This window comes from Macrosteles quadrilineatus, unplaced genomic scaffold, assembly GCF_028750875.1.
Source record: "Macrosteles quadrilineatus isolate MER2022 unplaced genomic scaffold, UCM_ALF_1.0 Scaffold_1__1_contigs__length_201487025, whole genome shotgun sequence".
Taxonomy (NCBI): domain Eukaryota; kingdom Metazoa; phylum Arthropoda; class Insecta; order Hemiptera; family Cicadellidae; genus Macrosteles; species Macrosteles quadrilineatus.
Window position 1 is genome coordinate 9,656,185 of NW_026542594.1, and position 27,221 is coordinate 9,683,405.

Below are 27,221 nucleotides of genomic sequence, written 5' to 3' on the forward strand. Positions count from 1 at the left end.
ATAGGTTTACAGGTTTGTATCAAATTACATCAAAATTCGATAATTTTTGCTTGAGTTATCGCTTTAACGGACACGTATATATATGAATTTGAACGGAAGGTGTTTTTGGCCTCTGGGGACCTAAAAATGAAAAAGTAAATCGGTCCCGGGTCTAGATCTTACCATGAGACCTACGGTAATAGCTTATTCCCTATTTGGGAAATTTGCTAACAGTAAATTTAAAATTCCTATGTTATTCTTATGGAGAATAGTGTAAAATGTTGTAGTTTGCTTGTTTGTTGATATATTTTGATCAAACTTGGCCAAATTATTTATTTTAATCTAAGCTATTAATAATTTACTAAAAAACACTAATATATTAGCCTCCCTGTAGTAGCAAACCTAGGTAGGTTTAATTTAAATAGATTTAATTTAAAATCAATTCAGGCAAATGGAAATTTGCTTAGTCTGCAGGTTTGCTGCAACAGGGTATTTTAAAATCAATAGTCATAATTCATCATCAGTTACCTGAATAAATCAAGCCACCAAACATAGCGAAGCTGATATAAAATGTAGCCTACCTGTGAGATGAATTCGTCCATGACCCCGACACTCAAATGTCAATCTGTCACCAGACATAAAATTCAGGTCCAGAGACTCTTGCAGGATTCCTTTTCCCTTACACAGATTGCAAAGCAAGTTTTCTGAGCCTTCTGTTTCCAACATTACACTGAGGATTTCACTTTCTGAAAAGGGTAACTGGTTTAAAGTTTTTAAGCAGCCATTGATTACATAAGTTGAATAACAATCATTACACTAGGCTCCTAGAAAAAATCAGGTTAAGCCAAACAAAACAATAGGTTGTACAAGTTTTACTTCTTGGCCCTTCGTATTTTATATTTCGGCCAAAGTTTCTGTGCGTGCAACCAGATCTGGTTGTGTCTAGGCGAGGGGATTAGCGGGGGTACTTTTGTGAAAACATTTGTGTCATGCTACTGACTCACCCCTACCCCCCAGCACTGTCAATAATCGGTACCTATATGTTTTAGTTTGGCTAGTAGTGACCCATCCGTGTGCACAGGTTTTGGCCCAACTGTAGTCTACCTGAGACTGGCCTGGGCTTTAACCTATTAGCCAGTCCCCAGGTAGACAGAGGGTCAGGGGACAGGTTCCATCATGTTGAGTCTAATATTCTTTGAAACTTGATCTTCAACTAAATGTGGTCAGGAACAGTGTTTTGCAGCTAGTTTGTTATAACAGTATTCAATTATTGGGTCGCCAGAAGACTGCCTACGGACAACTAGCCCCCCACCCCCCAAACAGGTTCCTTCGTCATGTTGATGTCAGAGATCAGGGGGGCAGTTTTCCAGTCACGGACACTCAAGGTTCGTTGTCAAACTGTTTTAAACTAACCTAACCAACCAAACTTGCTGTAACATATCAAAATTCTGTTTGATATTCTCCACATGCCTTTTATGTCATCAAACGGAATTACTCCAATTAAAATTACTTGCTAGGGGGGGTAGTATTCCAGTCGCGGGCACAGCTCCCATATTGGTTAAATAGTCGGGGCCATGAAATCAGGTGGGTAGGTATTAATGCGCTGTTGCCACATATGAGACCCGCGATGCGAGGGAAGGTCGAGAATCACTTACGCCGGCAAACGAACAGGCAACACTGAGCGTCCAGCGTTGCCTAGTCCATGCGTCGTGCCCTCCCTACGCCCGGGAATAAAAACGATTGACAAATATAAACTTATCACACATCTCCATTACATTATATTCTTTATACACCACGTGTTGTCAGTCTTTCAATCATTTGATAGTTAAAATGCTGCTTTGAATAGGGATTTTAAGCGCAAGATAACAAAGTTTTAACAAGGTTCTTCAAGAAAATGATGAATATTAATGTTAAAATTATGAAACTGTACAAAAGTGTTGGTAAATAACCCTCCCATATACCATAAACATTTTAAGCTTGTAATTGTAATATATTTGTTGTAATAATTTTACAAGTTTGAGATTTACTCTAACATTGTGAAGGAATACCAATATTTTCCACTTTTTTTCGTTGTATAAATTATAAAAAGGGATGTAAAACCTTGAAAATCCGTAATATAAAATTTGACAATATTTCTTTTCATTTTATAGGTCTCTCGTCCAAATCGAACAAGCTTTTTCGGAGGTATGATAACCTAATGTGCCTCCTCCATAGTTTCCGGTTCCGCGCAGACAATATACCTTCTTCTGCCAGTGCACAATTTTTGTATAGTCTAGTTTGTGATACCACACATCCAAAACGGCTTATATTTTTACGAGGAACCAATAAAATAAAAGGAGATATTGTCAAATTTTATACTACAGAGTTTCAAGGTTTAACATAACTGTTTATAATTTATACAACAAAAAAAGTTGAAAAATATGTGTTTTTTCACAGTGCTGGGAGTAAATGTCAAACTTGTAAAATTATTACAACAAATCTATAAACAGGGTGACAAAAAAGTCTGGAAACTGTTTAATATCTTTTTAACTAAATCTGTTAGAAATTTCAAACCTTTCACATCAACTTATATGTATGAAAAAAACTTTTTGCAAGCATTACCATTTTTGACCTCAACCAGGGGATGACCCATGAGGAGTAGGTACATAATCTTTAATGTAAGCAAAGGTTGATATGCACATCATTTTAAAGGGTTAGTCAAGTGGAGTTTATTGCCGGAAATCGCGTCTCAAAAGGTTCTTCCATTACAAAATGGTGGCTGTCCAAAGTTATTGTGGAAGTGGAATATACCTGCACAGGCTTAAATATTGGTAAATACTCGTATAACCGGGTTTCAGCTGTGCAGGTATATTCCACAATAACTTTGGACAGCCGCCATTTCGTAACCGGAGAACCTTTTGAGATGTGATTTCCAGCAATGAACTCCACTTGACTAACCCTTTAAATGATGTGCATATCAACCTTTGCTTACATTAAAGATTATGTACCTACTCCTCATGGGTCGTCCCCTGGTGGAGGTCAAAAATGGTAATGCTTGCAAAAAGTTGTTTTCATACAAATCAAATCAAATCAAATCAAATCAAATATATTTATTTCCATTCGGTACAATAAAGTACAATAGGATAGGTCAGATTGCATTTTACAAATTGTCATGAAGCAAATTAAAGTAGATGTAAATATAAAATTAAACTTAAATTTTATAGTATATAGAACAAAACAATTAAACAAACAATTTCTCCTTCAAGCTGGCCTGGAACATCAATAACAGATAAAATAGAAAATAATTTCTGATAACATCATATCTTAATGAAAAAAGAGAGGATTAGTTTTCAATAATAGTTTTAATGTGAAGAATGATTTATATAGACTATTAATTAATAGAGTGTGGGATTTGTATTTAAGTGTATAGAACGATCTAGAAAGCAATTTGGCAAGAAAAAAACTCATTAAGTGAATAAAGTGGGTTTATTAATAACCAGTTATAAAACTTTCTCTTGAATTGTTTGACATCATATTTTGAGATAAGGCCAATGAGTTTATTGTAAACCTTTGGAGCTACAACAACATGGCTGTTTATAGATTTTGAGAGCCTGTGGTAGTCAATGGAAGTATGATTTTTATTTCTAGTATTATATCTGTGTTCATGGAATTTTAGTATTTGTGTGTTATTTATTACATATACAGTTAAATCAAAGATATACAGATTAATAATAGTAGGAATTTTCATTGAAACAAAAAGAGGTTTACAATGTTCATCAAGTTCAGATTCAGCGATAACCCTAACGGCTCTTTTTTGGAGAATTAAGATTTCATCCACTCTACTGCAGTTACCCCAGAGAATTAATCCATATCTAATTATTGATTGAAAGTAGGCAAAATAGGCAGTTCTAACAGAATTTGTTTCCAAGCAATGAACCAGGCGTCTTAGGAGAAATATTGTTCTTGATAGTTTTGGTGTTATATAATCAATGTGAGATCCCCAGGTAAGAGTACTATCTATTTTTATGCCCAAAAACTTCACCGAACCAACTGCGATATTGATATCAGTCCCGCTATTAGGGAGGGGTCTTAGGCTGAAAACAACATTCTGTGTTTTACTTTCATTTAAGAGAAACCCATTTGCTTTGAACCAGTCTGATGATGTGGTGAGGGTATTTTTTGATAATAAATTTAGCTGTTCAAAATCATTATTACTGTGGAAAAAGGTTGTATCATCTGCATAAAGAATAGTTGAGGAATTAACTGAATTTGGGAGATCATTAATGCATATTAAAAACAAAAGTGGACCCAGGACCGAACCCTGGGGCACACCCACATTTATTGATATTTCTTGAGACCAGAGACCATCAGTGTAAACCCTTTGTCTTCGATTAGATAAGTAAGATTTTATGAGCTTTAGAGCAGAGCCTGTAATTCCATAATAATTTAATTTTTTTATTAGGTCATTTGGATCAACACAATCAAATGCCTTGCTAAGATCACAGAAAGTGGCCTGGGCATATGACTTGGTCTCAAAGGAAGAAATAATTTCACGAACTAGTTTGTCTACAGCTTGGACTGTTGATTTATCCCTTCGAAACCCGAATTGACAATGATTGAAAATTTTATTGTCTTCAAAAAAGGAATAGATTTGATCATGAATTATATTTTCATATATTTTTGAAATTACTGGAATTATTGAAATTGGGCGGTAGCTTAAAGGTTCGTTCCTTGGGCCCTTCTTATGAACTGGGCATATCCTGGATATTTTTAACTGATCTGGAAAGACTCCCTCAATCAATGAAAAATTTATGCAATATGCCAAGGGTACTGAAATACTAGGAATAATACTTTTTAGACAATTGTTACTCATATTATATACATCACAGCTGTCTGAATTACTAAGTCTTTTAGCAACCCGTATAATATCTTCAGGATTTACAAGTTTCCATTGGAAAAGATCTGGGGTTATAACTGTATTTCTTAGAAAATCACTGGAAGTAAATTTAGTGTTACCGATTTGTTTTTTAATATTTGCTACACTTTCTACAAAAAAGGTATTAAAGACATCAGGTGCAATGTGATGGTTGTTTGCTTTATGTAAACCACAACTATGAGTTTTAATTATATTCCAGGCCGCTTTACATTTATTTTTACTTTCTTCGATATATTTGGCATTATACACCTTTTTAGCCTTATACAAAGATTGCCTGTACTTTTTTTTATAATCATTTAAATAATTCATAAGATTTAAAACTGGCTGGCTGGAAGTTTTCAGCAGGCTCTTCAGAAACACAATTCTTTCCTTCATAGCTTTTAAGTCCTTGGTGAACCAACCAGATTTTTTGTTTACTTTACTTTTATGAAGTTTATTTTTTTTTACAGAAAATTGCAATAGGTTGTTAATTATTGTGTTAAAAAGCATATCAAAGGCTTGTTGTGAATCTGTGAAGCAGTTACCAAAGAACTGTTTTTCCCAATTATAAGACAAGAGGCTTAAGTTAATTTTTTCAAAAGCAGACTTAGGAACCACAAAATCTATACATTTACCTCTCTCATCATCGATTGGGTTGTCTCTAATTTTTTGAGATGGGGGTTTATTTTTCCTAAACTCCATTCCTACTAAAATACCATCATGATCAGAAAAGGGAAACGTAAATATCCTGCAAAACTTAACCTGGCCTTGTGGGCAATTAGCAAAAAAATTATCCAAACAATTTTTTCCTCTAGTTGGGTTGAAATTATAACAATAAAAATTATATTGCTTCAAAAGGTTAAGAAAACATTTTGATGTTTTTTTGTCTTTACATCAAAATTCTCATTGAAATCACCTGTTACAACAGTCACATAGGTTTTCCACTGAGAGATTGAAAACAAAAACTTATCTAATATGTCAAGGAAAATTTTAGGGTTGCCAGCAGTTGAGTGATACAATGCAACAACAATTAATTTGAGCTCATCAATAATAACTGCTGTTATTTCAAAATTAAACTCATCATAAAAGTCTATCACATCAATAGGTCTACTTTGGAAGTTATTTCGGACAAATATCAAAGAACCACCTCGGATATGGTTGGTTCTACAGCTTGCACCAGCACAGTAAAACCCCTTTGGTGATGAGAGATCAACAACATTAGCATCGAGCCAGTGCTCAGTTAGACAAATAAAAGCTAAATTAGGTTGATTATTAATAAAACTTTCAAGTACTGACGTCTTACTATTTATACCTTGTATATTAAGTGTAAGAAACTGAATGATATTGTTTTCTGAGTTAACTTTACTACCACCCTGATAAGTTATTGATCTAAAAAATTACTGCTCGGTATCTTATTAACTAGACTACTTTCGTTATTACATTGCATTTTTGCAGCACACTCTTTAAGATTTGGGCTCATATTACTGCCACTTAGCACTTTACTCTGCTTTTGTTTCACATTTTCTTGATCACTTTCTTGACCACTATCTGCCTGTATCTCGCCAACCACTTCGTTGTACTGCAGATGTCCAGGGACGACTCTAGGTGTTGTAGGGTTCACACATACTGAACTCGATTGTGGCTGTAGTGATAGAGCTGAACCATAATGTTGAGTCTGAGCTATGATGTTAGAAGCGCTGTGCGAAGGCTGGGCAGGGGTGTTGGAAGTGCTCTGTGAAGGCTGGGCAGGGGTGTTAGGAGTGTTGTTTGAGTGACAGGCTGGAGTTGTTAAAGAGACTGTATAAACTGGAGATGAAGCAGGTGACCAACCCCTGAAGGGACTACTATCACTCAGATAAGAAAGATTAAATGCTTCCTGTGTTAACACCTCACTCGCACTCCCATTGGCCTTTGACCCCCCCACATCACTGATCACTGCCGCTGCAGGTGTATGGCATTCAGATGTCAAGGAACTGCTACTGATGTAAATGGTATTTTCATCCAACAGTGTGAGGTTGGGCTGAACATGTTGCAGAGTGGGTTTGCTGTTTATCTCAGGTAGTGAAGTCATGTCTGTTGGTGATGGTAATGTGTCCGTTGGTGGTGGTGATGATGTTGGCTCTGATCTTGGAAGTGCATTGTAATTTGGAGAAAGTTGTGTAGGGTACTGTGCACCAATTAAATTATGCAGCTTTTTTACAAAAGTGGTATGTGGAATTCCCCGTCTCAACCTTTGCCTTGAAGTATCATCCGCTGTCACAACAATTACAGATGCACCAGTGTCATTGATGAAATCGAATAAGTTATCTATAAAGTGAGATGGACTGATGCAATCACGTACACAGCCTAGCGGCGAGCAGATCAATGTCTTAAATTTGTTTGTTTTAAAATCAGCAGCCAATTGTTTAAAAACTGAGTTATATGTTTCTCTGTAGTTTAGATGGTTGTTGGCATTTAAGAAATATTTTGGTTTAGTGACCAGTCCATACACAGCAACACCATTGGAAGAATTCTGACGTGTTAAATTCCTATCGCAGTAGTCAGTTACCGTGGGCTTACCAAATCTCTTTGCAAAAACTACAGCCACTCCTTCACTCATGTGTTTAGGAGATTGGAAATCAGCGGAGATGCAGTGAGCGAAAGCGACATCGGATCTTTTACAATACTCAGTGATGACATCATCCATTTCAGCTACTTTGATTGTGACATTTTTAGGAGAAAGTGTAGACAGAGTTTTCATGGTAGTTCTAATTTCTTTAAGAACTAGGTCTGCTATTCTTCTACATAGAACACGTTTGCCAAACTTGTTCAAGTGATGGCCGTGCCCAGTAAATAAAGATCTTTTAAAGTCACTAATGTCAATCAAGTTTAAGTTTGAATGTTTTAACTCCATATTGACCTTATAGATTTCCCGATTAATTAGGCTGTTCCATGGAAGATCATGTCTGTGTGGTTGAGTGACATAAACAATGTTGGTATGTTTATTTTTAGCAACAAATTCATTAAAACTTTTTGCTATCTCCCTAGCTGACTCTCTGTTTGAGTAGGTGACATCATTTAAATTGTTCGCACCTGCAATAACAATCACTGTGTCATTGGTGGAAAAGTCACGGGCCATGTTTTTCACGTTATTTAAAACATAGTCAACTGTTGCACCAGAGTTAGCGCAGGTGAAAGTGTCATAAGATTGAGGTAACAATGTCATCTGGATACATATAAGTTGATGTGAAAGGTTTGAAATTTCTAACAGATTTTGTTAAAAAGATATTAAGCCGTTTCCAGACTTGTCACCCTATATAAATCTATACTAAGAGGTGGTGTCTGTGTGTGTGTATGGGAAAAGTAAACGCGAAAACTACTGGTCGGATCGGGCTGAAATTTGGCATGATGATAGCTCACATTCCCGATTAACATATAGGCATATTTTTATCCCAAAAATCCTTTCGGGCTCCGCCCCAGTGGGTCTGGAGTTTCCCATGTTAACCTTATGAGAAATGAAATTATTGAATCTTAACAGCTGTTTCATTTAAACAAGTTGGTACTGTTCTGTGATGTTGAATAGCATTAAAGTTACAAGGATTACCAACAGGGTGCAGCACTAGCACTATTATTTCTTTTACATTTATGACAACAGCAAAAGGTGAGTGAGCGTAGCGAACGAACTTCAACCTGGAGGCGAGTGAGCGTAGCGAACGAGCTAACCTGAAGGAAAGTGAGCGCAGCGAACGAGCTCCAACCTAAAGGTGAGTGAGCGTAGCGAACGAACTTCAAAAAGAACCGAAATTTCTTAAACCATGTCCTCACTCATAACTGCTATAAGCATTTGATACTTATATGCCAACCCCGTACGAAGGACGGGTACTCTGCTAGTCTATAATAAGCTTACAAGCTTCAAATTTTTAAGGTATATAGGAGGGTTATTTACCAACACTTTTGTTCAGTTTCATAATTTTAACATTCATATTTATTATTTTCTTGTAGATTTTGTAAACTCTTGTTAATTTTGTTAACTTGCCCCGAATATTACGTTGAAAGCACTGTTGTGACAATCGATTGTTTGTATGAACGAAAAATATTGTGTCTAAATGACATTTGCATTGATAGTGGTCAATAATAAAATTAAATGTTACACGTTTTTGTGTCCGCATGAGGGGGCTGGTTTGTGGGAATCGCACCACGGAAGGCTCGCTTTCTCCCTGTTGAGGAAAAATAGTACAGTAGACTCCCTCTTATCCGGACTCCTCGGGACCGAGGCCAGTCTGGATAACGGTTTATCCGGTTAAGCCGACGTCCCCAAAAACTCATTAAAATGGTCCGTTTACGGTGATATTCGACTTAAATTTAGGAGAGCATTGTATTTAGACATGTGATCACTGGTCTCAAATCATTCCCACGAGAACAGTCGTTACAGTACCGCCCACTTCCTGCCGATCTAGCCCGGTTAAACCAATGTGCCGATAATAATTGTCCGGTTAAAGAGATGTCATTTCTGTCGACTGTTGTCCGGTTAAACCGATGTCTGGTTAAAAGGTGTCCGGCTGAGAGGGAGTCTACTGTATAACTAAATCTCTCTTTCTTTATCCACCCATCTGAACCGGTTCCTGTGAGTGACACCTGCCACGCCTCGCGCTACCAGCACCACTCAAGGCATTCATCAGCCCTTCAGTAAGGGTGGATCTTTCAACGTGAAAGGTGTGTTATTGAAATATTGTTGTATTGTGAGTTCCATATTGAATATGGAAAGTGAAGCGATCCAGATCAACCTGGGTATCCTACCACATTGACTGAACTTGTACCTGTAGAGTTAGTGAGTCCCGAAACACCAAGTTTACCTTATCAACTTGGGCCTTCCACTTCATTAACTGAATCTGAAAGATTACTAGAACAATTCAAAACACCAGTAAAATGAAGATTGCATGTATGTAAAAAAAGGATGCAAAAAGGACCTGGGCAGTCAGACAAAATCTATCCTAGTCAGTTCATTATGAATTATGTCCGTAAATTGGAGGATCTGGAATTCCGAGAAACAGTTTATTTCAAGAAAAGTCAAGAGTTGACGGCAAAAATGTGCGATATAAGCCTACGATCCGTTCAAAAATGCAATAAAGAAGCAAAATTATCTCCGCTTGATAAATTAACTTTTAAATCACCCAGAAAAAATACAAGAGGGGAAAACCTGCAAATATGTTGAATGACTTTGACTCTGATGTTGCTCGCCAAAAATTTTGAGTACACCTGCAAGAAAAAATTGGTTAAAAAGGAAGTGTTCGTTCAACACAGAGACTACTCCGCAATTTAGGGTTTAAGTAGAACAAAAGCAACGACGGAAGGAAGTTTTTATTGGAGAGACAGGACATTGCGGTTACTCGAGCAAGATTTTTAAGATTGATGCATGCACTAAAGCAAGAGGAGAGACCTCTAAAGAGAATCTATCTAGATGAAACCTGGGTTAACCAGTTCCATTTTAAAAAGTATATTTGGCATCATTCAGATAAAGGAGGCGGTTTTAAAGTACCTACGGGAAAAGGCAGCAGGTTGATCATTTGTCATGCTGGTGGCGCAAATGGTTTTATACTTTATACTTTTCCCGAGTGCAAGTGGGTATTTCGATCAAAAAAGAATGATACCACTCAGAAATGAATAGCAAGTCCTTCCACATATGGTTCAAGGAACACTTATTGCCGAGTTTAGAAGAACCGTCAGTTATCATCACGGATAACGCACCTTACCACTCGACTTTACTGGAAAAGATCCCAAACATGTCATGGAAGAAAGTAAAATACAGGAATGGTTGATGGAAAAATATCCCTTTTTCTCCTATGAATTGAAAGCCGAGCTACTGGTGAAAGTCACTTCATTCAAGAAATAAAAGCAGTACGAGCTCGACGAGATTGCTTTAGGCCGGCCATCAAGTTTTATGACTACCACTACAATACAATTGATATATCACTGCCAATACAATCCGATTGAGTTGATTTTGGCTCAAGTCAAACGGGAGGTTGCTGAAAAAAAAAACAACATTTAAAATCAGTGATGTTGAGACTTAACTTACTTCCGACGCTATCAACAAAGTAACTGCAAGTGACTGACAGAAGTGTGTTCGACATGCGGATAAACTCAAAGAGGATGACTGGACCAAGGAAATAGTAAGGGATGACGCCATGGAGCCATTCATCATAAACTTAAATGACGAAACTACAGACAGAGAGAGAGGAGACCCTGATGATGAAGGAAGTGATTGAAAATAAAACATGAAGGTTAGAAATCTATATATTAATTTGAAACTGGTTTTCTTTGTGGCAGCTGATTTGAGAGAACGGCTGGGTGTAGAAACTCGGTAGGGGTCTCTAAAGAAAGGTAAATTTCCTCGGGGCTCTGCCCCAGAGGCCTTTAAAGTTCCCTCTTCAGGTTTGTTTACATTACGACCATATGCATACATTTGCAGTACTTTTGAATGAAACAGCTGTTAATATTTAAATTATTGTGATTTACTAACTTTGTCAAAATGAAGTATTTGCAATGTATTTTTTTCTGATTTTAAAATTGATTTTCTTCTGAATCGTGCCATGTTTTGCAATGTAAAGTTCTATTACCAAATTAGTGGAAAATCCTAATATCACAGTAACTCTTAAAATTATTTCTTATGGAGTTAACTTATATCTATTGTATGGGTTGGTTTCTGCCTTTTTTACCACTTCTTGGAGATTGCACGTAGACGATATTCTTTGGCGTATTGCATCTGTAGTAGACGATACTTGGTTGGTGTAATTTTTAAAATTACAATGGAAAAAAGTGAGAAATACTGGACAGTTTGATATACTAAAATTAAAACTGAATTAACACTGTGCTACATTTCTTGAGCAATAATTGAAAGAGCCGATTTGCAAACAATGGAAACAGGAAAGTCATAGAACACAACCAAGTACAGTAGAAGAAATAGAAATAATGTTTTTTTTTTTACATTTATAGACATTGTAGACAACATAATGCGGCTATGAGTGGGGAAAATTTGTAGAAAACACTAAAAAACAAGGTCAGCTTTTGAAAAAAGATAAGATATTTACAAAAAATTTTTATTATATCTAACTGCTGTGTACATCTTTGAGTATTTCCATAATCTTTGAGTCGACTCTTAAAAAGTCATCGGAAATTATGACTGTTATTCGTTTTAAAATAACGCCTGTAATGCTTCGCAATTGCTCGAATTCGAGCAACAGGTACACTAGTAAATATTTATTTGAACATTCTTGATGTTATTATTTAATTATTCCACCAAATGTTAAGGTATAAAGTAGTATGATTTTAGAATATGATGCAATTTGGACAGAAGATATAGTAAAAGTTATTACAACCAAAAACATTTTTTTTATCCGACGAATCTGTTATACAGTAAACAAAAACTGGTTTTAAATCAGCCAGTGCACAACATTTAACCCTCCAAGTGTCCATAGTTTAGGCCTTAATGTCCACCTATTTTTGGCGCATTTGCAAGGTTTTATTAAAACGGATCTGAGAAGCTTAAAACAATGTTAATTCTAATGTTCTATATACCATTTTGTTTGGAAAATCATGGCTTCAATATTATATATAAAACATAAGGAACATTTAAAAAAAAAAAAAATTTTTAGGTAAAAAAAATATAATTTCAAAAATTTTCAAAAAAAAAAATAAGTTCGCGCTCAATGAAATTGTATAAATTATAGGCCTATAAATATTTGAAAATAGCCACTTTGTTCTAAATTTTATGAGGATTACAAATAGGCTATATAATAATATAAGGAAGTAGATTTGCAAATAAATAAGTTATGGGCAAAAAACTGATTTCAGTACATAGCGTTTAGCTAAGAATGCATAGCCTAACCATAGCTAGGAATCTGGCTGATAATTTACATCAATATCACTACCTACTTCTTCAGGATCATCAACCAGCACTTCAAAACCACATAAATCTTCTTATAATGCACCACGTATATCACTACTTTTGATTTTTAACACTAAAACAATGATAAACGTAATAAAACACATCAGTCATCGGTCCGGGGGAACCTAGCTGTTTACAAATACACGCACGTCAGCTGTCTGCATCAATTATGATCGGCTAGGAGAAAAATACAGCGCTGAGACAGACATCTGGAGACAGCTTAGAATGTAACGGAAAGAACGATACCTAACTCGATCCAGTTCAATCCGATTCAGTCAGTTATAGAGCCTTCGCCGTAAACGATGTCTGCTTGCCGAAAAATCGGCAAGTAACACTATACAAAGTGTGGTGCTTGCCGAATTTTCGTCAAGTAACACTGGGAGGGTTAAACCACAAACAACATTTAACACATAAAAAATGTATGTTTTATTAGCAAAAATTACCTATTAATCATTTGAATAAATAAATAATTCTTACAAGTAGTCACCTTCAAGCAGTCGCCGCACGTGGCGGGCGTCTGCCGGTGCCGATATGGCAACGTTGCAAAATCACTCGAACCTACCTTATTTCATGTCCCCGAATATAGTTGGTAGATTTCGTAATGTCACGTTGAACCTGGGGTGTGGTTTTCCGGAGGTAATATTCCGCATCCCCAAATTATTCATGATTGTCCGGATAATCCTGCTGCACTGTTCTGATAATTTAAAACAACTATGCATAAACCTAACTAACAGGATAGTAGGACATAGGCTTATGTGTTTCTTTTCAACTGATAGATAACACCATTTAAGTGAGATACAGCTCTAATGGTATTTCATTCATATGAATTAACAGTATTACGCCACTCAATTAAAGAGGAAGGAAATTTATTTAACAAGTAGAGTGGCTACAAATAACCCACTCCCTACATATCTTCCAAGCTAAAAAGTTATGTTGAGAGAGCAGTAGGTAATTTGTTTATGAGACTCCTTTAAACACTTACCATTTCTAATAGAGGAGCAATCTAATGCAGCCTTTGACACATGAAACCCCTTCTCAACAGTAGTGCTATAACGCTTTCCAGGCTCCAAAACTAAACCTGAAAATAAAATTTAAGTTAACAATGTTAAGTAGACCAACAGTTTCAATACATCCTAGGAAAACTCATGAACAAGATAACTTATTAATAAGTGATAACTAGAATCATAATAAACGGTATCAGCATTCTGACACATACTTTCTCCCATAAGTGTCAACAACCTTTATCATGTGTAAGCGGTGAGAGTAAATATACGGAAATGGGATTTGTACAAATTTGATCAGAATTTACAGGACTATAACATACTAAATTTGTATCAAAATAGTTCGAACCATTTTTTGGAAAATCCAATTTTTCCGTTAGGTATTTTATGGGGTTTTATGGGAAAATCCCCATTAAAAATCAAAATTTCTAAAAAATGAAAAAAACTATCAAAATGGTAAGGACCGTAACATAGGGTAGGCCTACTATGTTAAATCAAAACCGGATTTTTTTCAATAATCATATTTTTTGTTATTTATATGGGAAAATAACATAATTTACAATAACTTTTGAACCGTAATTTTTACAGAAATTGGATTTGTACCATTTTGTCCAGAATTTAAAGGGCTACAACATAGCCTACTAAATTTTTATGAAAATCGTTCAGGCCATTTTTGAGAAAATTTGATTTTTCTAGTTTTTTATGGGTTTTTGTGGAAGAATCCCCATTAACCCTCCGAGTGTCCATAGTTTAGGCCTTAATGTCCACCTATTTTTGGGGCATTTGCAAGGTTTTATTAAAACGGATCTGAGAAGCTTAAAACAATGTTAATTCTAATGTTCTATATACCATTTTGTTTGGAAAATCATGGGCTTCAATATTATATATAAAACATAAGGAACATTTAAAAAAAAAAAAAAATTTTAGGTAAAAAAAATATAATTTTGAAAATTTTCAAAAAAAAAATAAGTTCACGCTCAATGAAATTGTATAAATTATAGGCCTATAAATATTTGAAAATAGCCACTTTGTTCTAAATTTAATGAGGATTACAAATATATAATCATTTAGTGAGGTAAGTTATCAAATAAATAAGTTATGAGTGAAAAACATGTTTTGTGCGCTTGAAAGAAAATACCGAAATGTCCACCTATTTTTGGCGCATTTGCAAGGTTTTATTAAAACGGATCTGAGAAGCTTATAACAATGTTAATTCTAATGTTCTATATACCATTTTGTTTGGAAAATCATGGGCTTCAATATCATACATAAAACATGAATATTTGTTTCAAAAAAATTTTTTAGGTAAAAAAAAAATTATTTTGGAAAAATTGAAAAAAAAAAAGTTTGCGCTCAATGAAATTGTATAAATTATAGGCCTATAAATATTTGAAAATAGCCACTTTGTTCAAATTTAATGAGGATTACAAATATATAATCATATAGTGAGGTAAGTTATCAAATAAATAAGTTATGAGTGAAAAACATGTTTTGCGCGTTTGAAAGAAAATACCGAAATCGCCAAATGACTCAACACCTTTCATAAAAACACATATTGAACCAACCAGAGTATTTCATGTTGTATGAAATTTTATTTACAGTTAGTACAAAATCAGCCTACTAGTAAATGAGAAAAATACAGCATGGTTTTACCTTGATTGGGGCCAGAATCCTTTGCCGAACTTGAAGAATTCGTTTGCTGAACTTGATAAATTACAAAGTATCCAAAATATATTTACAAAAAGTCACAAAAGTCAGACAAAAAACTTGCACAGTTGTTGCTGTCAATAGTTTTCAACACTTGTAAATAAAAACTTAACACTTATGAATAGAAATATTATATACAGAAGAATTAACACATGGGCCTAATCAGAGTCCTCTCCGCTACCTTGGTCTAGGGGCACTCTGGCCCTTTTTCTGCCATTGTTATGCCTCCAAAAGTGCTGCATTTTGTGGAAGCACTCTTTGTGAACACCCACATTACATCCGGGGCACCAATATGAAGACCTGCCTCTAGTTTTGGTGTGACTACAAACGATACACTTTCTTTCACTTCTTCGAGGCAGTTTTTCAAGTCGGTGGTCACCGCAATCCCCGCGAGGTCCAGGAACTGGTCCAGGTAAGGCATCGCAGATTTCTTCGCCTACGAGGGATTCTACAATAGATATGTGGAAGTCTCTTCTTGATACAGGTTTGTCAGTGTTCTCTTTGTAAAGAATGTAAGCATTTACGAGCGCAATATCAATAAAATTGAAGAACAGCTTCTTCCAGTACTTGGAAGTGGTGCGGTTGCAAGACATATGGTACACAGATTTGTCGCTTACATCTACACCACCCATAAACTGGTTGTAATGGTGTATCATAACAGGTTTCATGCCTCTCAGTCCCTTTTTACTTGTAATAATTTGATCTTCCGCATGGTATGCTGTAGAAATCATATACACAATTTTTCTACTCAGTTTCTGACGGTAACCAACCAATAACAGATTTCCCTTTCTAAAGTATACTGTTTCCCTTTCTCCTAAGTTATAGTCTTTAATTCTTTTTGATAAAAATTTTGACTTTTTGTTTATGGTTCCGGTGATGAATGTTTGTCGTTCAAGAAGGTGTTCAGCCAACGGAATCTTTGTATAAAAATTGTCCGTAAAGACATGATATCCTTTGTCAAACAATGAAGATTTTTCAATCAAGTTCTTTACTACCCTCTCGGTAAACAACTCTTCATCGTAATTAGCTTCAGCAAGGTAATCACGTCCACTGTATAGTTCCATGTGCATAACATAATTGGTGGCACTATCACAAAGTTCGAATTTCTTGATGCCGTATTGTTTGTGTTTCTTATTTGGCATATATTGAATAAATATGCATCGGTTCTTTGTTCCTACTACACTTTCGTCGATGGAGAGTTCCTGATTTGGTACAAAGTGTTTTTTGAAACTTGAATTGAGATGATCTAACAACCACCTTACTTTTATCCAATGGTCATGTCCAGGCTGACCCCTCTCAACAGCGCGGGCCGATGTCAAATGCAAGAAACTGCTTATGAGTAAAAACCTATTTACCCCCATGGTGTTTGAAAAAAATGCTATATGTTCTGTTTTTCTAGTGTCCCAATATGATTTGATGTTTTTTCTAACAGTCATTCCCATATTGATAAGAATAGCAAAAAACTTTTTCATTTCCTGTATGGAAACATTGGACCATCTTTTGAGCCTAGAATGTGGACTCAAATTATCTCTCTTTTCATCTAATGTTCTTTGAGCATAGGCATTTGTTTCTCTTGTAATGATACTCCAAAAGGCAGCTGTCAAAAATAGGTTCAAATAATTGATAGGGGAAGAATTTCTTGGGGGTAAATCTTTGGGTCCTGTAGCCCTAACTTGAAACTGAGGTCTGACATCTTTCGGAGGTTCGGGGGGATACACCCTAATCCAAGGTTCTATGTTTTGCTGTACCGGTATTAGCCTAGGCCTACCTGCATTGGTGTCTTGTTCATTTTCAATTTCAAGATTTTCGTCAATATCTGACGTCTCTAAATCGTTCAAATCGGGCACATATTCCTCTCCACTCCCTGACGAAAAGTCTAGCAAAGATAGTTCAGAATCTGAAGGATAATTCACATCAATGTCACTGCCTACTTCTTCGGGATCATCAACAAATCCTTCTACATCACTTATATCTTCACTTAGTGCATTACGAATATCACTACTGTCCATTTTTACCACTAAAAACGACGATAAACGTACTAAAACACACAAGGCACCGACGTAAAATAACCAAGATGGCTGAAACACGAACGTCAGCTGTCTGCATCAATTATGATCGGCTAGGAGAAAAATACAGCGCTGAGACAGACATCTGGAGACAGCTTAGAATGTAACGGAAAGAACGATACCTAACTCGATCCAGTTCAATCCGATTCAGTCAGTTATAGAGCCTTCGCCGTAAACGATGTCTGCTTGTCGAAAAATCGGCAAGTAACACTATACAAAGTGTGGTGCTTGCCGAATTTTCGTCAAGTAACACTGGGAGGGTTAAAAATCAAAATTTCAAACAAATGAAAAAAACACCTGAAGATACAGTAGACCCCTTCTTAACCGACCTCGTATTAACTGATAATCGGATTATCTGCCTTCGATCGTAGATGAGAACTGAACCATACGCTTATCTCCACAGGATTTGACTAAGAATAAGCTATTTTGTATTGATCACAAAAAATATAGCATAGCTTATTGTCATTTTGTCATCATCGTTTCCCTTCATCTATTGGTGGCCGCAGTTAGAAAGATGCCACAATTTGGTGTTTGCGAGTATTTGGCAAAGACCCATATGTGTGTGTTTGTATGTGTGGATGTGTACAGAGCTACAGACTATACCCGTGGTTCGATTTTGATAAATTTTTGTATGTAGGGCCTAGGTACTAATCCATGGTATCTCTAGGCGATTTTTCTTTTTTTAGAACTGTGATTTTGTACATGGTGATTTTCCCATAGCACTAAAAGCCCTGCGAGGTTAACCAAGCTGTTGTACAAATACGCACGTCAGCTGTCTGCTGGAATATTTTCGGAACGAAAATGAAAAGCGTCTAGAAACAGACATCAGGAGAAAGCTCTGAATCTGCTGAAAAAAAACTATACCTAACTCGATCTTGTTCAATCCGATTCAGTCAGTCCCAGAGCCGTCGCCGTAAACAGTGTTTGTGAGTCGCAAAAGCGACACATAACAGCGGATGTGTTACGAGTCGCTTTTACGACACATAACACTCGGAGGGTTGAAAATTTATGCCCTAAAATTGTACCTTGTTTGGAGAATGACCCGTAAGTATTGTGGCAAAACTCTGATAGATTATTGAAGTAAGTAGGCTATTGGAGGAAGTTTTGTTGAGTAAGAAGTCGGCTGAAATTTATTTTACTAAGGCCAAGGCGTAGGTTAGGCGTACAATCGACTAAGTTTAGCCTACACATTAAGTTTAAGCACATTTCAAGAATCACGATTTGGGTAACATGGGCGTAAACTTATTACAACTTAGCCTAACCTCATAATTGTGGGCATGCAGGTAAAATAGCAAACAGCTCTAACAACACTAAGCATAGCCAAAAAAGTGCATGTACCCTAGGATAACCAAGGATGGGTTTAGCCTAGCCGAACCTAAGTTAACTTACATGCCTAAGTTAGTCAAAATTTAAGATTAAAAACTTCTCTATGAACTGTTGTTCCTCCAAAACAATAAATTATGTATCTTTTGAGCATAAATAAATATGCAACAAAAACCGACCTGAAATACGTTTGAAAGTGTAGCTGTAGAAGGTAGTCTAACTTAGGCCTTAAGTACATTTTTAAACACGTGTTGGCTTTAAACGTTATTCCACTGGTTTATTTGAACTACGGATAATTAAATAATTACTCACCCCAAAACATCTTTGCAGCAAATTTTAAACTTTGATAAATCTTGTTAAAGCCTTAGGAATTTAAATTGTTTTACCGGTAGTATGAACAAATTATCAACACCTAAAATTGTGCCGGTTGTGTGGCAACCAAGCATGGACGTTCCACGATGCGATTGATTGCGATTGCGATTGCACGAATGCACGTTCCGTTGCACGTTGCACGAGAACGAGACGAGAAGAGAAGACAATGAAGAAAGAAGACAGAGAGAGGAACAGAGAGGAGCCCGAGAGACTCAGGGCTAGAGATATACATGATATACATGTATCGTTATGTACATGTATGTATATCTCTAGCCCTGCGAGAGACTAGCATCTCAGTTTCCCCACCCGCAAACTGATGAGAATCTGGCGAAAGAGTGGGGGATTGTGGGAGAGCCCCTCACGTCGATTTAAGAAAATTATTAAATCTAATATATAAAATTCTCGTGTCACAGTGTTTGTCTGCAAACTCCTCCGGAACGATTTCACCGATCGTTATGAAATTTGGTGTGTAAATTCTGTAGGTATGCGAATCGGACGTAAACTATTTCCCGTTTCGAAATTCTTAAAAGGGCTCCGCCCCAGTGGCTCTGGAGTTTCCCATGTTAACCTTATGAGAAATGGAATTAATGAATCTTAACAGCTGTTTCAATTAAACAAGTTGGTTCTGTTCTATGATGTTCAATAGCGTTAAAGTTACAAGGATTACCAACAGGGTGCAGCACTATTATTTCTTTTACATTTATGACAACAGCTAATTTGCAACCAAAAGGTGAGTGAGCGTAGCGAACGAACTTCAACCTGGAGGCGAGTTAGCGTAGCGAACGAGCTAACCTGAAGGCAAGTGAGCGCAGCGAACGAGCTCCAACCTAAAGGTGAGTGAGCGTAGCGAACGAGCTCCAACCCAAAGGTGAGTGAGCGTAGCGAACGAACTTCAACCAGGACGTGATTGAGCGATGCGAACGAGATCATCTTGATTCAACCTGGAGGCGAGTTAGCGTAGCGAACGAGCTAACCTGAAGGCAAGTGGGCGCAGTGAACGAGCTCCAACCTAAAGGTGAGTGAGCGTAGCGAACGAGCTCCAACCTAAAGGTGAGTGAGCGTAGCGAACGAACTTCAACCTGGAGGCGAGTTAGCGTAGCGAACGAGCTAACCTGAAGGCAAGTGAGCGCAGCGAACGAGCTCCAACCTAAAGGTGAGTGAGCGTAGCGAACGAGCTCCAACCCAAAGGTGAGTGAGCGTAGCGAACGAACTTTAACCAGGACGTGATTGAGCGATGCGAACGAGATCATCTTGATTCAACCTGGAGGCGAGTTAGCGTAGCGAACGAGCTAACCTGAAGGCAAGTGGGCGCAGTGAACGAGCTCCAACCTTAAGGTGAGTGAGCGTAGCGAACGAGCTCCAACCCAAAGGTGAGTGAGCGTAGCGAACGAACTTCAACCTGGAGGCGAGTTAGCGTAGCGAACGAGCTAACCTGAAGGCAAGTGAGCGCAGCGAACGAGCTCCAACCTAAAGGTGAGTGAGCGTAGCGAACGAGCTCCAACCCAAAGGTGAGTGAGCGTAGCGAACGAACTTTAACCAGGACGTGATTGAGCGATGCGAACGAGATCATCTTGATTCAACCTGGAGGCGAGTTAGCGTAGCGAACGAGCTAACCTGAAGGCAAGTGGGCGCAGTGAACGAGCTCCAACCTAAAGGTGAGTGAGCGTAGCGAACGAGCTCCAACCCAAAGGTGAGTGAGCGTAGCGAACGAACTTCAACCTGGAGGCGAGTTAGCGTAGCGAACGAGCTAACCTGAAGGCAAGTGAGCGCAGCGAACGAGCTCCAACCTAAAGGTGAGTGAGCGTAGCGAACGAGCTCCAACCCAAAGGTGAGTGAGCGTAGCGAACGAACTTCAACCAGGGGCCCTATTTTTGAAATGGTTGACAGTTGAGTCAATCGTCAGCACTCAACTCAACCAACAATAGGATTTGGTATTTTTGAAACCCAACAGTTGGGAAGCGAGTTGGGAATCACTAGTTGAGTGACTCGTGGTGGAAATGTAGAGCATACGACCGCCCGAAATTCAGATGACGTCATTTTGAACCAATCACAATGCAGAGTTCTTGCGATATTCGATTTAACCTCTTCTTACTCTAAAATCTAGCAGCTAATCTCAATCTACCATATTTCGAGACACTGAGGTAAACTGTCAACTCCGTTCTTGAGAGATTGAGGTTATGTCTTGCTTAATCTTCAATCTCAGTAATTGCAAAAGTACCTTAACTTATAAAATAAACTTAAGTATTAAAAATTAAATTTACTATGGATGTTTGTTTTAGGGTGAAGCTAATTATAAGTTTAGGCATATCCTAAATACATTATTATTTGCTTTCTTCGCCTCTATCTCGAAACACATCACCTTATTTTAGTTTCCTTCATCGGTTTGTTTGATGTTATTTTTAATTGTGTTTTTATTTAGGTTAAAGCGGCTATTTGCCATTGCACTGAAAGCATCGTAACTTAAATTAATTTGATCCCTTTATTAGGTGAATGGTATTGAAACAAACTATGATATTGTTTCTCTCTACCACAATCTTTAATACGTAAAATCATAGGTCTAATAACAATAATTATCTTATAATAAGTTCAATTAGTATGCCTAGTCTATTTCAAACATACTAACAAGGAAAAAACGCTTGAATAAATAGTCTAGTATTGACACAGTAATAATAAAATTAAAATGTAATTATTCTACAGAAAACAATCGCATAAAGTATTGGGTGCTAATACATTGACAACAAATACATAACCTCTAATCGCAATTAATAAATTAATTAAAGCAATAACAATATGGCGTCGACTCAAAAAGAGCAATTTTTTACCGAAAGAGGAAGAAGAAAGTGCAGTCAACCGTCCACTCAACAGCTCAGTAGGTAGTGAGTAGTTTTGGTTGGATAAGTCGACTGTCAATAGTTTCAAAAATACGAAACGATTGGAAATGGAATGACTCGACACTCAACTCAACAGTCAACCATTTCAAAAATAGGGCCCCAGGACGTGATTGAGCGATGCGAACGAGATCATCTTGAAAATTAAACGTAACGGTACTTTCTTTCCATCGGTCTGTCTTAGGGGAAACCTATAACTTAGGCGATACGAAGTTCGCCGGGTCAGCTAGTTTATTTTATAATATTTTAGTTAGAAAATTAACTTTTTAACTATAAAACTAATTTTTAAATATTTATTTATTATTAAACTGTCATAACCTAACCTACCCAACCAAACTTGTTGATAATATAACAATGATATAAAAATAAAAATCGAATGAAGGTTTACTTATAATTAATTTTTAATTATAAAATTAAACTGTCATGACCTAACCTAACCAACCAAACATGCTGATAATATAAAATAGATATAAAATAAAAATCTAATGAAGGTTTCTTTATGATCAATTTTTAATTAGCCTATGAAATTATTTTAAAATTTGTTATTATAAAAAATAAAATTATAAATGCCTCAAATTCTAACAAAAGATGTACAGTTAAAAAACTATTCGCAATCTAAGCAAAGCCTTGGACAAAAAGTTAGTGTCGCCGGCACTGCCGTCAGGATTCGAACACGGGGTCCTCCTCCTCCAGATGGGAATGCGCCAAGGCGCCACCACGTCAACCCGCCATCAAAAAGAAGAAGAAGTTTTAGTAGTATTAAGAAGTATAAAGAAGTAGTATAAAGAAGTATTAACAAGTTTGGTTGGTTTGGTTAGGTTATGACGGTTTAATTTTATAATTAAAACATTATGAAATTGAATTTGACCCATTTATTTATTTTATGAACAGAAATATTTTTTTCTGTTAAACCTTCATTTGATTTTTCATTATTAGCAAGTCTGGTTAGTTTGGTTAGGTTATGATAGTTTAATTTTAGAATAAAAAAATATAAAAAAGGATTTGAGGCATTTATAATTTTATTTTATGAACATAACTATTTTTTTGATTAATAAACCTTCATTCGATTTTTTCATTGTCAACACGTTTGGTTGGTTTAGTTAGGTTATTACGGTTTAATTTCATAATAAAAAATATAAAATTGAATTTGGGGCATTTATAATTTTATTCTATGAACAAAAATAATTGTTCAATTACTAAACCTTCGTTATAGTCAATCAGAAGCCTCTAAAATGACACTGTTGGCAAAATTAATCCTGAAAAACAAATTGTGTGGGGCGTACACGACAACCCGCCATCTTTGTTGGCAAAAGCCGCTGTTGTCTGTGTATTATATAATTTATTTTTGTAAAAAAATACAACCGACTTCAAACGCTCTAAAAATAATGAAATAATTTCAATAAAGTAAACTTTTGTATTAGGCAAGCTCACGTATTTTAAGTCGGCGCGGCTCTATGATGATTTTTGATACAAAATTGAAAGAGGGGGTCCATATTGCAGGTGACTATCTATAACTAAAGGTGTTAATCTGCATGTCTTTTTCATAGTTATGTGTTAAGTGTTATTTTATTACCGTAATCAGAGATCGGCATTATAGTGGTATTAACGAGTATCTTTAAAAAGATTATAACGCATTTAAATGTTTCTAACTTGGAAAAGTATCATTTTAATACTAAACTAGCTTTTTTTCCCTATCATAATATCAAACTAAATTATTTTCCTATTCATATAGAACATTTGTGTGTGTTATTTTCATAATGCATTTATTCCGAAGTAAACATAAAATACAAGAAAATATTTCCTTTAATATATAAACAAAACAGTTCAGTATGTTTTTTATATATTTATGTTATCCAGCTACAATTGATTGATTTTCAAAATACACACACAATATTTAATTTCAATCATATTTGCAGTTTGAGCCGCGCCGACTTGAAATACGTGAGCTTGCCTAATACAAAAGTTTACTTTATTGAAATTATTTCATTCTTTTTAGAGCGTTTGAAGTCGGTTGTATTTTTTTACAAAAATAAATTATTTCATGATTTTTAGTGACTGTATAATTTTTTATGTATTAATTACTTGAGGTTTTTTGATAAGCAAAACTGTTTGAAAGAATCAAAAGTTCCACAGAACAATCATTATTTCAAACGTGCTTGAGTCACCTGTTCAGGTTACATAATCAATTGGTATGAAAATAAACATTTTTAGATATTCCTTAAGAAAGAAAGAGTTGTCCATTACAGACCTAATGAAAAACTAATTGTCTTTTCTAGATACATTGAAATGTCAGACATCATCGTTTCCTGCAATCGGTGTACTTCTACATTATAAAAAGAAATACAGTAACGTCTCAAGCCTTTATTTGGAACAATATGAAAGTTATTCCTCAGCCACCAGCACTGAAAAATCTCTCAAAAGTGGAAAATTGGATCGTTAACACGTATAGTACCTTTGGGAAATATTATATGAAAGATTGGTTCAGCTAAAAGTGGTGTAAGTCATGTAGGGGGTTTTGTTTGCTCAAGATATAGCCTAGTCAAAATTGCAAATCATCTTCCTCTAGGACTTTCCGAAGCAGGCATAATAGTATTGATATGTTATAGTAACTTGGTAAAGAATATTAATAAACATTCCACATCTGCAAATGAAATATGTATATGAAAGATTGGTTCCAGCTAAAAGTGGTGCAAGCCATGTAGGTGGTTTTGTTTGATCAAGATATAGCCTAGTCGAAATTGCAAATCATCTTCCTCTGGGACTTTTCGAAGCAGGCATTGATATGATATAGTAACTGGGTAGAGAATATCAATAAACATTCCACATCTGCAAATGCATGTTTAGTAATTAAAATATTTAGCACTTTTAAGACAATTGACGATTATGCACTGTCACACTTCTTAGATCGTGTAAGGAATAATTGCATTTAATTTATATTTTGACCTGTTTTACGAATGATTTGGTTTTCACAATAAACCTTTATTTGTCAATATCATACAGCTATTCACTGAAACATATATTTTTTTGTAAGTCAGAATATTCAATACTAATAAAAACAGAATTACTGCATACACAAATCAGGTAAAACGTTAAAAAATACATTTTTTATAGTAACCAAAACAAAATGCATTTTTCTCAATTTAATTCATTTAGGCTCCATGGCAAGAAATAGTTTATTCATCAATATGAAGCAACTGTTTCATGAAGAATTGTCTGCGGGGCTACATGTCCTCCAGTATCCATGAACAATATTCACCTCCCTCAAGTAACGGAAATAAAATACTTGGGCATGCACTTAGATGCAAAGCTTAATTGGAAGGCACATATCTGGACTAAAAGGCAACATCTAAATTTAAAAACAACTAAACTTAATTGGCTTCTTGGATCTAAATCAAAACTCAGTACACAAAATAAATTGTTACTGTACAAAACAGTTTTAAAACCGATTTGGACTTATGGTATTCAGCTTTGGGGATCAGCAAGTACCTCAAACATTGAAATTATTCAACGTTACCAATCAAAATTATTACGTAAAATTGTCAATGCTCCTTGGTTTGTTACCAACAGAACACTTCACAATGATCTTCAAATTCGAACAGTAAAAGAAGAAATTACAAAATATAGTGAAAAATACATTATAAAATTGGAAAATCATTCAAATCATCTTGCACTTAATTTATTGGACAATCACAACACCATTTACAGACTGAAGCGACATACGATATTGGACCTACCATTCAGATTCGGCTAAGTGTTATCAAAATTCTCTTTGTTTGCTAGTGTTGACGTTGGTCAATCACTAGCTCATGTTCTTCAAGTTATTTTTGTATTACTATTTATATCATTTGCTTATTGTTCAACTTGAACAGATTGTAAATTAAATAAAGTTAAAAAAAAAAAATTGTCTGCGGTAGGGCACACGGAAGATTTCTCAGGTGCCGTTTGACGTCACTAACTGCTGACATCACTAACTGCTGCGTCTGAAGAAACAGACAATTTTATAATTTTCTATTATTAAATTAAACTGTCATAACCTAACCAAACTAACCAAACGTGCTGATAATGGAAAAATCTATTAAAGGTTTACTAATCTAAAAAATAGTTTTGTTCATAAAATAAAATTATAATTGCCTAAAATTCAATTTTATAATTTTTAATTATAAAATTAAACTGTCATAACCTAACCAAACCAACCAAACTTGCTGATATGAAAAAATTGTTGATAAAAAGACATTGCCGCCGACGGGATTCGAACCCGGAACATTCTGATTACCAGCTCGCAACGCTATCCACTACACTACCGAGGCCGATGGCTCCAAGCCGTATCGTTGCGGTATTGGTGTTCCTTCAAAGTGACGTCCCAGCACTTAGTGACGTCAAACGGCACCTGAGAAATCTTCCGTGTGCCGTTTCCGAATTGCCTGTAGTTTCATTTAAACTAGTTAACCTGTTGCTCGAAATCGAGCAAAACTGCAACTTGTAATAACAATAATAAACAACAAAAACATAAACAGCAAGATCTCAATCAATAAAGAGTAATTCTAAAGTCTTTGACTGATTATAGAAATTCGAAAAATATTATGTTGTGACAAATAATAAAACTAACCTACAATATTTAACATACATCCGCTCTCATACTGATTTGGGTTTCTCTTATGTATTGTAGGTGGGTCCCCACTATGAGAACGTAGATGTCAACCACACACTGTAAAGTGAGCTTTTCCGACCTAATGTTGCAAGCCAAATCCCTCTCTTGACGCAAACCAGTACGACACGTAATATAGCACTGTTAAATTATTTGTACGATAGGTACTGTTTTAGGCGTGTTTAAATTAGGGGCCCCAACCAAAGTCTCCAGTTGTGAACATTGGAGGGCAAGCAAGTGGATCTAACGACGGATCTAGAACGGATTCACGTGTAACATTATTAGTTTTTGAAAAAAAAGAAACTAAGATTTATTTTGTCTGGTGGTTCTCTGTTTTCAGCTTTAAAAATAGCGGTGACATTTATACAGGTCGCATCATTGTAGCGAGGAAAGCCAATTATTTTGTCTCTTATTATGTACATAAG

At 35.9% G+C, this 27,221-nt stretch overlaps 1 protein-coding gene across 3 annotated transcripts in view; it reads right to left on the reverse strand.

Moving 5' to 3' along the window:
• LOC128994430 (46 kDa FK506-binding nuclear protein) overlaps window positions 1–19,381 on the reverse strand; it is an 86,847-nt gene extending 67,466 nt beyond the window's left edge. For 2 of the 3 annotated variants that reach the window (XM_054419012.1, XM_054419003.1), the window contains exons 1-3: window positions 19,204–19,381; window positions 13,777–13,872; window positions 561–725 (exon numbers count right to left, since the gene is read on the reverse strand). In XM_054419012.1, coding sequence (XP_054274987.1) covers window positions 561–725; window positions 13,777–13,872; window positions 19,204–19,213 — 271 coding nt within the window. In that variant the 5' untranslated portion in view covers window positions 19,214–19,381. The remainder of the gene's footprint in view (window positions 1–560; window positions 726–13,776; window positions 13,873–19,203) is intronic. The other variant, XM_054418994.1, reaches the window with a different exon arrangement.
• Window positions 19,382–27,221: the final 7,840 nt, after the last annotated feature.